We start from the raw sequence: 12032 nt of genomic DNA, 5'->3' as shown, positions 1-12032 counted from the left end.
ATCCAAAACTGCTAATACTAAAATGAAAATAATACATTTATTACCCATCTCAAGCCACAAGGAGAGATGGGCAATATATGTATCATGGGGCTATGGTAGCGCAGTGGGTTAAACCGTAAGCTGCAGGAAATCTGTTGACCGAAGAGTTGGCAGTTCGAAGCCAAGAGTTGGGGTGAGCTCCCACTGTTAGCCCTAGCTTCTGCCAACCTAGCAGTTCGAAAGCATGCAATGTGAGTAGATCAATAGGTACTGCCTCAGCGGGAAGATAAAAAGTTTCCCCATGCAGACATATGCCGGCAATACAATCTGAGATGTCTACAGACAACAGGCTCCTCGGCATAGCAAAATAGAACAAGACCACCTCCACATCGCCAGAGTTGAGCATCATCTCCAGACGCCAGAGATGGAAGGGGAAGGCCTTTGTCTGTATATTGCATGTCACTGTTGTTCACTGTGTAAAAGGCATTTAATGTTTGCCTTATATATGTGTATACTGTAATCCGCTCTGAGTCCCTCCGGGAAGATAAAGCAGAATATAAATAATGTGTATTATTATTATTATTATTATTATTAGTAGTAGTAGTAGTAGTAGTAGTAGTTTTGTTGTTGTTATTGAATATACAATTTAAAGCCTAAAAACATACAAACACTATAATAGGATTAAACATTGGAAGGACTCAAAATAATATGATGTTTCTATGCTATGAGTAACCCGAGGATTATTAGGTATCTGAAGATCAACCAGGAGGAAGGGAAAGGGTCACCTTGTTTGCGTCCAGTCTTGTTCTCCCAATTTGCTGCTGCTTTACACATTTTTAGGGTTAGCAACAACCAGCACAGGGATTACTCTGGCTTTTCATTTCACATACACAACCCGTTTGGCCAATGACTTTCTATTCATCAAACTCAATTGTTAGTACAATGGTCAATGCTAAATCCAAACAGCCAGAAAAAGAATTCCAATTGCGTTTTGCTGAAAAGGCTCTTATTGTAGTGACCCTGGATTTGTGGCCCACCAAAGCAATCCATCTGTCCTGTACTGGAGCATGGCATATGTTTGACATCTTCTTGCTCTGGGATAACATTAGTGATAGTCCTCCTTTTTATTATTAAACATTGCCATATCTGGCAAAAAGGAAGATCTGAATTAACATGGCAAGGGATTTATTTATAAGTATCCAAGGGAATAGCTATATGGTTGTGCGTTGTCTTCTGTATGTATCCCAGGATTCTGAATCTGTATATGTAAAAGTTTCTGTTTCTTGATAAATAAGTAGGTTTTATGTTGTAATTCTAAGTCAGAACATAAAACATTAGGAAGACATTGCTGTTAAAACAGCAACGTCAAAAACAATCGCAGGTAAAATACAATACAAAGTCGTGTAACAATAAGTAATAAAAACTGTTGATTCATAAAATCTAAACATGTCCAAAGATATATAAGATGCCGCTCTCTTTCTGATTTTAAGATGTATAAAACAGCCACTTGATAAGTGACATATGGGAGTGCATCTGCCTGTATGTTCTCCTTCGGACCCTGAGACTCTTACAATAATCTGGCTCAGAAATCTCCTTCTTATGTTTCTATAAAAAGGACCATAACGTTTGATTTCCACTTCACCGGGCCCACAGGGACCCACTTGCCATTCCACAGGGACCTTATGAAATTTGCCCTCAAGGTATGTACTGGGCACACTTTGGAAACGCATCCTTCGAAATGCCTCCCAATAAGGGGCCACTAGTTAAGTCAAGAAGGTCGCTAAAATAAATGTATTCTTCTCCAAATGAAGGTGAGAATTTTTGAATGGCAGACCAAGCTGACATTTCGATTAGCATCCTGGGAAAACAGCCAATTTTTTAATATCCCAGAGGTTAATGATTTCTAGCGAAGGCAAGAAATAGGTTTGACAGAAAGTAAACAACATACTAACCCGCCTATCTCCTTTCCTAGAATGCTCAAAGCATTAACTGAATCACCATCCAGAGAAGCCACCCAGTTTTCTTAAAATATTTTAACAATTTCAGGTGATCTTAGACTGGAGACTGAAGACCCAGAATTGTTGTTGTCAATCAAGTTGGCCAATGGCAACATTCCCACTTGCCTCCAACAGACAAGAGTTCTTTCTCCCACCCTGGACATCATTCCACAGATATATAGATAAACCTCACTTGCCTAGTTTCCAACAGACCTCAACCTCTGAGGATGCCTGCTATAGATGTGGGCAAAACGTCAGGACAGAATGCTTCTGGAACATGGCCAGACAGCCCGGACAACTCACAGTAACCCAGTGATTCCAGACATGAAAGCCTTTGACAACACATTAGACACTCAACTACTTTTCGTGTGTTCCACTCATTACAGTCTTTCGAATCCAGACCCTGGGATTGGAAGGGTCCAGGCAGAGGTCCTAATCCCATTTCTAGAAGAGGGAAAAACCATTCCTGATCTGTGTACTTGAACTCAACCCAATATAGGTATATGTTGTCTGCATGGCTAAGACATCTGCAGGATGGATTGAATGCATCAGGTTGCCTAGAGATATCCTGGTTGGCAGGAGGAAAGAAAAATAAACAGAACACTTTATATAAGGGGCTCGCCATCTTTCATTTGCTCTTCCAAAGAATTCAAGGCTGGCGCCCAGTGCTTTTAAATGAGGGAGAAACATCTTGAGACAGTAATTACTTAAACACACAGAGAAACCGAAACAGAAATGCTGTTGCATCCGCCTGGAAAGGTCCCCAACTGAAATCCTCCATAAGTAGGGACATTGCGTTTTGATCTATGTCTACCTAATAGGAAATTCTTGACTTTGGAGAACCTTGTGGCATTTCCTGCATTGTGAAGGCATCCATGAAAAGGTACCTTTTAAGACAGGTGGTGGGAAAGAGGAAGATGAAAATAAGAATAGACCTAAAAGTCTAGTCAGGTTTTTGTTCTGTTGACGGAGATGGGAGGGGCTGGAGAAAAAATAATGTGTTAAATGGGAATGCTTATTAGCATAATGGGGATATGTATTTAAACTCTATGGAAACGTTTCTCAGGCGAATCAAAGAGTACTTGTTACTACACCGTTGCAATGAGAGCAACTGGACTCACAAAACACTCTTATAATGCTGAGGCAACGGAGATGTCAGGAGGGGAGAGGTTGACTACCCACGAAAGGCGCGACAACAAGCCTCCTGACTGCTGCTTCTCCTCTTCCTCCCTCTCCCTGAGCTGAGCCCCTGGAAGCGGGAGCACCTCGGTGTTTTTTGTTTTTAGGCCTGTTCCTGAAAATTGTATTGGATAGACCACATCAGCTCTAGATTATTACATATGGTTTTCTGTGGGTGAGCAGATGACGACTACTGGATGGCATATGTTCTGTATCAGAAACTAGAGCTGATGTGGTCTATCCAATGCAATTTTCTGAATCAGCACTTCAAATAACCAAACCAAATCTAACGTTGACCAAAAACTGATTCGTAACCCTCTGTTTCAATTCCTCTGTTGGAGAGTGGTCCCTGGTCAAGTGGTCCCTGGTAAAAAAAAAAAAAAAGGTTGGGAACCACTGCACTAAAGCAACTATAATGGTCATCTCTGTATCCTGCTCTCAAGTGCTTTTGAAATGGGTCTAGGAAATCTTTAACTTTGGCTCTACATGTCAGCATGGAAGCAAAACTAAGCCACCCAAAACCAAGACAGAAGTTTCTCAACACCTTGGGGAATTCTTGGATATAAAATTAAAAGACAGAGTGAGTTTTTGTTGTTGTTGTTGCTCTTGTTTAGGGAAACTCGCTCACAAAGACCAGTGAGCTTCTAACACTGAGCTGTGTCATTTGAAGGGGTGAAACCAGGAAATCGAAAATTCTGTGGGGATTTGCATTGTCAACTTCAAAGAGCCCACCATTTGCATCCACGACAGAGGATGCAGGGGAGTTAGGGCTGAGAAGAATAGGGGTTGGGTACATACAAAATTTCTGATGGTTCCTAAAGATACAGATAGTATAACCTTAGCCTTCAGACTGAGGCACCTTCGAAGGAAGTATCCAAGGTGCTGAACCCTATTGAATTCATCTCCATATGTTCCTTGAAAGTTCAGGCAAAACTCCAAAGTATTTGTAGCCATTGCCATGGAGGTTATCTCAGAAGAGGAGAGCCACATACATTGCCTCGAATTTGGGATGGAAATGTACCTAATGAACAAACATTTTCACTGAAGTTGGTGCCAAACAGCTCTGCTAACAATCTTCATCTTGGAAAAAAACATAACAAACCAACAACCATCATCTCTTTTTTATTTTCAGTGGTGCGTGATCTAAAACATCACAAATCCATGCCCATGTCTGGCAGCAAAGCCCACCTTCCAGCTTGTCTTTTCTCTTTTGCAAGGAAAGCACAACATACGCAAACATTCAAAGTTGGTCAATCCAAAAAAGGCAAAGAAATCACCGGCTGCATTTACTTTTTTGTTTTCATTACTTTTGTATGTCTTTGAAATGACTTTGTACTTTTTCATGGGATGATTTGACCTTGTTTTGACATTCATACCACTACGTTTACATTGATTCTATTTGTGACCCACCTGCGTGATCCCAATCTGGGAGAAAGGCAATATATAAAAGAATTAAATTACACCAAATCCATGCAGCAAGGGCAATTGCTACTGATTTGCACCAAAACTCATTCTCACCCATGCAAAACCTCTCTGCGATACCAGCGGTATATGGTTGCCTCACTGGGCCCATCAGCATTGCCATATAATGCAATTTCAAACTTTCAATGCAGTTTCAAACATTATATAGTCAGTGTAAACTCATATAATGGGCCGGGCTAGCACAGCAGGTTAAGATCCTGCCGACTGAAAAGTTAGTAGTTCAAGCCTGGGTAGCGGTCAGCTTCAGCTCACCTAGCAGTTCGAAAACAACAATGTAAGTAGATAAATAGGTACCGCTTTGGTGGGGAGGTAAAAGGCGCCCTGAAAAACATGCTGGCAAAATCCGACCAGGAAGGCATCCATGGACGACACGCTCCTCGGAATGGAAAATGAAGCAACAGCACATAAACAGAGGCAAGGCTTCCCTCCCCATGGCTGAGTTGAGCACAGCCGGATACCAGAGATGAAAAGAGGGAAGCCTTGCCTCTGTTTATGTACTGTCTGTCTCTGTCAATTGTATAAACAGCATTGAATCTTTGCCATATATGAACCTGCAATCCGCTCAGAGTCCCCTTGGGAAGATAGAGCGGAATATAAATAAATCATATTATAATTATACAATGTAGTTTGATGACATTGAACTGCATTATATGAGTCTACACTGACTATATAATGTAATGTAGATGGAGCTACTGGCATGGAGAAAAACTCTGCATGCAACACCAAGACAAGCAATGAAGTTATTTCAAGCTGAGACTGTTATATACCAAGTCTTCCGGTGAGGTCCTTGGCCAAGGAGAAACTCAATCCTGGAGTTTGTAGGTCTCCAACCAACATCTTAACCAATGCACCACACTGATTCTAGGCCTTTGTGGCCCTAATATTGAGAGCCAGGATTCATCCAATAAGTCTCTTAAACTTAAACGGCAGAGTGGGAAAAGGAAGGGGCCTGAGGCTGTTAGAAATAGTGGGAGTTGAAGCCCAAAACACCTGGAGGGCTGAAGTTTGCCCATGCCTGATCTACACTGTAGATTGAATGCAGTTTGATGCCACTTGGGACACCCAGGCTCTATGCAATGGAATCCTGCGGGTTGTAACTTGGCTTTAGCCTTCTCTGTTGAAGAGGGCTGGTGCCTCGCCTAACTACAAATCCCAAGATTCCATAACCATTGCGGTGGAAAATGCCTCCTTGGTAGCTGAGAGAGGATACCAGCCAAGATGCCACAAAATAGTGGTGCCTCCAATAAAGCATTGCAGTGTCCCAGCTCCCTGCACCCCCCCCCCCCAAAGCCACTTTCCACTCCCCAGCCCTTGGCAATACTCATTGCAGTCACTGGGGTATATTTAGTCATCTCAAGGCCTTTGTATGCAAAGGCCAGCTCATGCAAAGGCAGGAACAACTTAACTTCTCATTAAGTAATTGGGTAGAACGCCACCCACTTACGGCTTCTTCTGTCTCGGCAAGTGAAAAGACCAAGGTAACCTAAGCTTTTAACAAAAATATGAAAATAAAGAGAGGCCTGGAACCCCTCTAAAAGCAGATGTGGTCAAACTCATTTTCATGGAGGGTCCCATCAGCTTTATGGTTGCCTTCAAGGGGACCCTGAATCCATGGACAGAGCATCCGGGGAGACACAGAGAGGGCCAATAATAATTTTTTGACATAGTGGTCGGTGCTCTTTGGTTCTCACCCAGTTTGGATCCCTAGATGTTACTGGAGATAACTCCCATCCCTTTTGATTATCCATCATGTGGACTGGGGATCACGGGGATTGCAACCCAACATCCCTTGTGGCTCTGAGGCTGAGGAAAGATTAAAGGGCATTTTTAACATCGGACGTCTCCAAGCCTTGTGCCTAACTTCAAACCCCACTCTCCTGACTAAACAGAACAAACCACAGTCTTCCAGGAGTTCTCATGCAGATATTGTAGACAAAATACCAAAAAAAAATGGGCAAAAGCAGCAACCATTTGGCTGATTTTATATTGACAAGCTGCAATGTGTCCAGAGAAGGGCGACCAAAATGGTCAAAGGTCTGGAGGCCAAGCCATGTGAGGAGCCACTCAGGGAACTGGGTCTGTTTAGCCTGCAGGAGAGAGGGTTAAGAGGAGAAATGAGAGCCATATTTAAATATTTGAAAGGCTGTCACATTGAGGAGGGGGCAGGCTTAGAATCATAGAAGATAGAGTTGGAAGAGACCCCATCGTCCATTCTATCATACAGGGAAAGCACATTCAAAGCCCCCCTGACAGCCTCTGTTTCAAAGCCTCCATGGAAGGAGCCTTCACGACACTCCGAGGCAGAGAGTTCCACTGCTGAACAGCTCTTCTTACAGTCAGGAAGTTCTTCATAATGTTCAGGTGGAATTTCCTCTCCTAATTTGAACATGGCTCAATTGAGTCCTAGTCTTCAGGGCAGCAAAAAGGAAGCCTTACTCCCTTTTCCTTATGACATCCTTTCAGATATTTAAACCTGTCTCCTCTCAACCTTCTCCTCTCCAGGATAAACAGACCCAGCTCCATTTTCGCTAGGACGCAATGGAGCAATGGATTGAAACATCAAAAAAAGAGATTCTACCTGAATATTAGGAAGGACTTCCTGACAGTAAGAGTTGTTTGGCAATGGAATATGTTGTCATGGAGGGTGGTGGAGTCTCTTTCTTTGGAGGTATTTAAGCAAAGGCTGGATGGACATTTGTCGGGAGTGCTTTGATAGGGCGGTCCTGCATGGCAGAATGGGGTTGGACTAGATCAACGGTTCCCAACCTTTGGTACTCCAAGTGCTTTGGACTTCAGCTCCCATAATTCCAAACAGCTGGCAAGATGGCTGGGACTTCTGGGAGTTGAAGTTCAAAACACCTGGAGGACCAAAGGTTGGGAACCACTGGTCTAGATGTTGTATTCGGGTGTATTGTTGTTGTGTTTGGGCATTGAATGTTTGCCTTTTATGTGTAGAATCCGCCCCGAGTCCCCCAGGGGAGATAGGGAGGAATATAAATAAAGTATTATTATTAATGGAGATGAGCACCAACCCCCAGAGTCAGACACGATTAGACTTAATGTCAGGGGAAACCTTTACCTATTATTATTATTATTATTATTATTATTATTATTATTATTATATAGTCCCAGATCTCTTCCAACTCTAGAATTCTGTGATTTGTGAAACTCAGTTCATCCCTAGACCTGAAAAGACGTTTTCCACCTTTTCTCTAGGGCAGGCCTGTATAACTTGAGTCCCTCAAGGAGTCCAGATGTTTGGGACTTCAGCTCCCATGATTCCTGACCATTGGATAAACCAGCTAGGGCTTCTGGGAGCTGGAGGACCAAACAGCCGGAGGGTCTGGCCTGCTCCAGAGCAAGCAACTAATATTCAGCTATCTCTAGTTTGATGTATTATAGGATGTATTATGAGTCACATCATAGATGGCACATCTACACTGACTGCTTAACGTGGCACCTTGAAAATGTGGTGTCCAAAGAGTGCAGGGTGTGAATGCATGCAGGAATGTGCTTTAGAGGCCTTAGGCAGAGAGAAGTGAAACGGGGGGATACTCCGCAATAGGCAATGTAAGGTGCATCAGCATGCATAGCTGCAGACTGATGAAGGTGGGTATTGCAAGAGGAAGTTGTGTGTGTGTAGTAGGGGAGCTGAACCCTCCATGGCCATGAAGCCATGGATACTACGGATCCTAGAACTGGGTCGGAGCCAAACTCTCACTGCCCAGGCCTAGACCCAGTTCCTGTGCTTTATATGAGATCAGACCACATCAAACTGGTAGTAGCATCAGAAAGCTTCTTCTAACATTCACAACAAAATAAACGTATAATCACTAGATTTGACTCTACCCCAGTAGCAAAGAAATTGCTCAATGACTGGGAAAGGCAATCCAAGTTGGACGAAGGGAAACCAGCGGCCCGAGACAATTGCCCCTGAATATAGATCACACATCGGCCCTCCTGCCTGTGTCCTAACCTTCCTGAAAGAACTCAATGCGGTCGCCGCTACTGAATTCCCGAAATGATTACTCCACCTTCAAAAGAGGCATATCACCCAACGCTTCTGCAGCAAGTGGGAAGGAAGATAACGAAGATAAGGACTAGAGTTTCAAATGCTGGTGGGAAATGAGACACTGAAGGAGAAGGATGGCAGGCGAGAAACCACAGAAATCACATCATTCATTCGACAACAAAGTCCCTGCCAGCTTAATGTGTGTCTAGGGGTGGCCTTTTGTGACAGAGGGCTACCACGCAAAAGGCCTTGCTTCCATCCATCCTTTTCCCAAAAGCAGAGGCAGAGAGACATGCTCCTATGGGATAACCTGATAACCGAGGCATTAGACTGAAGCTAACCCAAAGTTGGCTTTTTGAGCACTTGCCGTGGCACGAAGACTGCTTGTATGCATCGCCTATAAATAGAAAAGGCTTGGAGGGAGCAGGGAGAAGAGGAGAGCCAATATGCAAAGGCTAGGGAGAGCTCAAACGAAAAAGTGCAAGTAGTTTGGGGTTGAGCACATGCCACACGCACAAAAGCAAGGCCGTGACATGTAGCCAGCTCGAACCATTCCCTTTTGCTCCCTTGCCCATAGAAAGTGAAGGCAATATAGTATGAAACAAAAGAAACACTGGGTAGCTGTGAGTTTTCTGGGCTATCTGATCATGTTCAGGAGCATTCTCTCTTGACGTTTTGCCCACATTTATGGCAGGCATCCTCAGAGGTCGTGAAGTCTGTTGGAAACTAGACATATATGTGTGGAATAATGTCCAGGGTGGGAGAAAGAAATAACTCTTGTCTGTTGGAGGCAAATGGGAATGTTGCCATTGGCCACCTTGATTAGCATTGAATAGCCTTACAGCTTCAAAGCCTGGCTGTTGCTGCCTGGGGGAATCCTTTGTTGGCAGGTGTTAGCTGGCCCTGATTGTTTCCTGTCTGGAATTCACAGTTTTCTGAGTGTTGTTCTTCATTTACTGTCCTGTTTTTAGAGTTTTTTAAATACTGCTGGCCAGATCTTGATCATTTTCAGGCAGACAAGACTTCTTTCTCCCACCCTGGACATCATTCCACTGATATATAAACCACACTTGCCTCGTTTCCAACATACTTCACAACCTCTGAGGATGTCTGCCATAGATGCAGGCAAAACGTCAGGAGAGAATGCTTCTGGAACACGGCCAGACAGCCTGTAAACTCACAGCAACCCAGTGATTCCAGCCATGGAAGCCTTCGACAGCGAAAGAAACACTATATTGGGGGGGACACAGGGACAAGTCGCATTGGCAGTGGCAAGGGAATCGAGGGAAAGGTGCTGCCCGGCTTTGCCTCCAACACGAGTCAAAATAGCACTGTGGCTACAAAGGTCTTCTCTTTGAAATTGTGATGCTTCCTGACAACTGAAGGAACAACCACCCAACGCCAAGCCTTCCCTTTGGAGACTTGAGCCTTAGGGAAGGGGACAATGGGGTGGGCTCAGGGCCTTAGAAGAAACAAGGCTGCAAAGGTGTCCTTTGGGGGTCTTTTTACCCCGAGAGTCACTCCAAAAGCCACAGCAGCCACGGTGACACCTTAAATGGCGGAGTTTCCAGCACCATTCAAAGCATGAGGCTGACCTCCATTCAAAAAAAAAAAAAATAAGAATCTATTTTTGTAAAAAAAAAAAGAAAGAACTTTTGCTAAATTGCTATATTTGCTGCAGTCTCTGCTCTTGAGTAAAAACAACAACAATCCGGCAACGAAGCAGAGGATGGGACTGGAGCTGTCAGAGATGGGGGGTGAGGGGATGAGGGGCTCCAGGGCAGCAAGGCAAGGGGATGGGGATGCTGGGAGGTGCAATCCACGCTCCCAGGAGGAGGACAGGCTTCAAGGTGGGCAATCTTTCCAGGGCGCAAAGTCTTTCCAAACCACACAGCCCCTTCCCTTCGGATTGCAACCCACATACACACACAGAGAGAGACATCTCTTACGTGAAGACGAAGAAGAGGGTGGTGGAGCCCACGAGCAAGGCAGCCGCCGTGGAGACCGGGATGTACTTGGTGGGTTTCCAGCCCTTCGCGATGCTGCCGGGCATCCTGTAGCTCCCACATCCCTAGGAGGCGAGCGCCAGGAGGCAGAGGGTGGGCCCCACGCGAGGCAGAGCAGAAGACGGGGGAATATATGGGGGGGAAGGGGGAGAGGAGGAGGAAGAAGGAGGAGGAGAAGGAGGAGAAGAGAGGGAAGGAGGCAGAGAGCGGGGGGAGGGAGAGAAGAGAGGCAGGCAGGCAGGGAGAACAGCTGACCTCTCCGCGCAGGAAATCCCACCCACTCGAGGCCAGCCCACTCGGCTGATGTCAAGCAGCCCCTTAAGGTAGAACTGCCGAGAGGAGGCCCTGTCCTGCTTGCCCCTTTCTCCCCATCCCGCAGCCTTGGGGCAGGGCAGCATGGCTGCACAGAGCCCTCCACAGGACCAGGCACATCACTATCAGCATCATCACAACAACAACAACAACAACAACAACATATTTATGACCCACCTCTCCTTGTGTCTGTGAGACAGTAAGGTAGTCCCACTATAAGAGTGGATGAGATGCACATCACTATAATCATAACAACAACAAGAACAGTAATAATAATAATAATAATAATAATAATAATAATGTATTTATGACCCACTTCTCCTTGTGTCGGTAAGACAGTAAGATAGTCCCAGCATAGGAGTGGATGAGATGCACATCACTATCAACATAACAATAACAAGAATAGTAATAATAATAATAAGAAGAAGAAGAATAATGATTATGTATTTATGACCCACTTCTCCTTGTGTCTGTGAGACAGTAAGGTAGTCCCACTATAAGAGTGGATGAGATGCACATCACTATAATCATAACAACAACAAGAACAGTAATAATAATAATAATGTATTTGTGACCCACTTCTCCTTGTGTTGGTAAGACAGTAAGATAGTCCCAGCATAGGAGTGGATAAGATGCACATCATAATAACAAGAACAGTAATAATAATAATAATGATTATGTATTTATGACCCACATCTCCTTGTGGCTGTAAGAAAGCAAGATAGTCCCAGCATAGGAGTGGATGAGATGCACATCACTATCATCATAACAACCACAACAAGAACAGTAATAATAATGATTATGATGATAATAATAATAATGTATTTATGACCCACATCTCCCTGTGGCTGTAAGAAAGCAGGATAGTCCCAGCATAGGAGTGGATGAGATGCATAAGGCCCTTTGCAGACCAGGCACATTATTATTATTGTTGTTGTTATTATCACCTACCTCTCCTTGCAGCTCGAGGAAAGGTACAGCATGGTTAAGATAGCCAGATAATCCCAGCATCAGAGAGGATGGCAGGGACATGGTCCTCTGCAGGACCAGGCACATCGCTATAAT

At 44.3% G+C, this 12032-nt stretch overlaps 1 protein-coding gene across 2 annotated transcripts in view; it reads right to left on the bottom strand.

Moving 5' to 3' along the window:
• Nucleotides 1–11159, bottom strand: part of zdhhc8 (zinc finger DHHC-type palmitoyltransferase 8) — an 85072-nt gene extending 73913 nt beyond the window's left edge. Inside the window, exon 1 of one of the 2 annotated variants that reach the window (XM_008119061.3) lies at nt 10599–11159. In XM_008119061.3, coding sequence (XP_008117268.1) covers nt 10599–10702 — 104 coding nt within the window. In that variant the 5' untranslated portion in view covers nt 10703–11159. The remainder of the gene's footprint in view (nt 1–10598) is intronic. The other variant, XM_003226275.4, reaches the window with a different exon arrangement.
• Between the last annotated feature and the right edge of the window lie 873 nt (nt 11160–12032).

Source organism: Anolis carolinensis, chromosome X (assembly GCF_035594765.1).
Source record: "Anolis carolinensis isolate JA03-04 chromosome X, rAnoCar3.1.pri, whole genome shotgun sequence".
NCBI lineage: Eukaryota > Metazoa > Chordata > Lepidosauria > Squamata > Dactyloidae > Anolis > Anolis carolinensis.
Note: the sequence above shows the minus strand (reverse complement) of the source record. Positions and strands in the feature narration are given on the sequence as shown.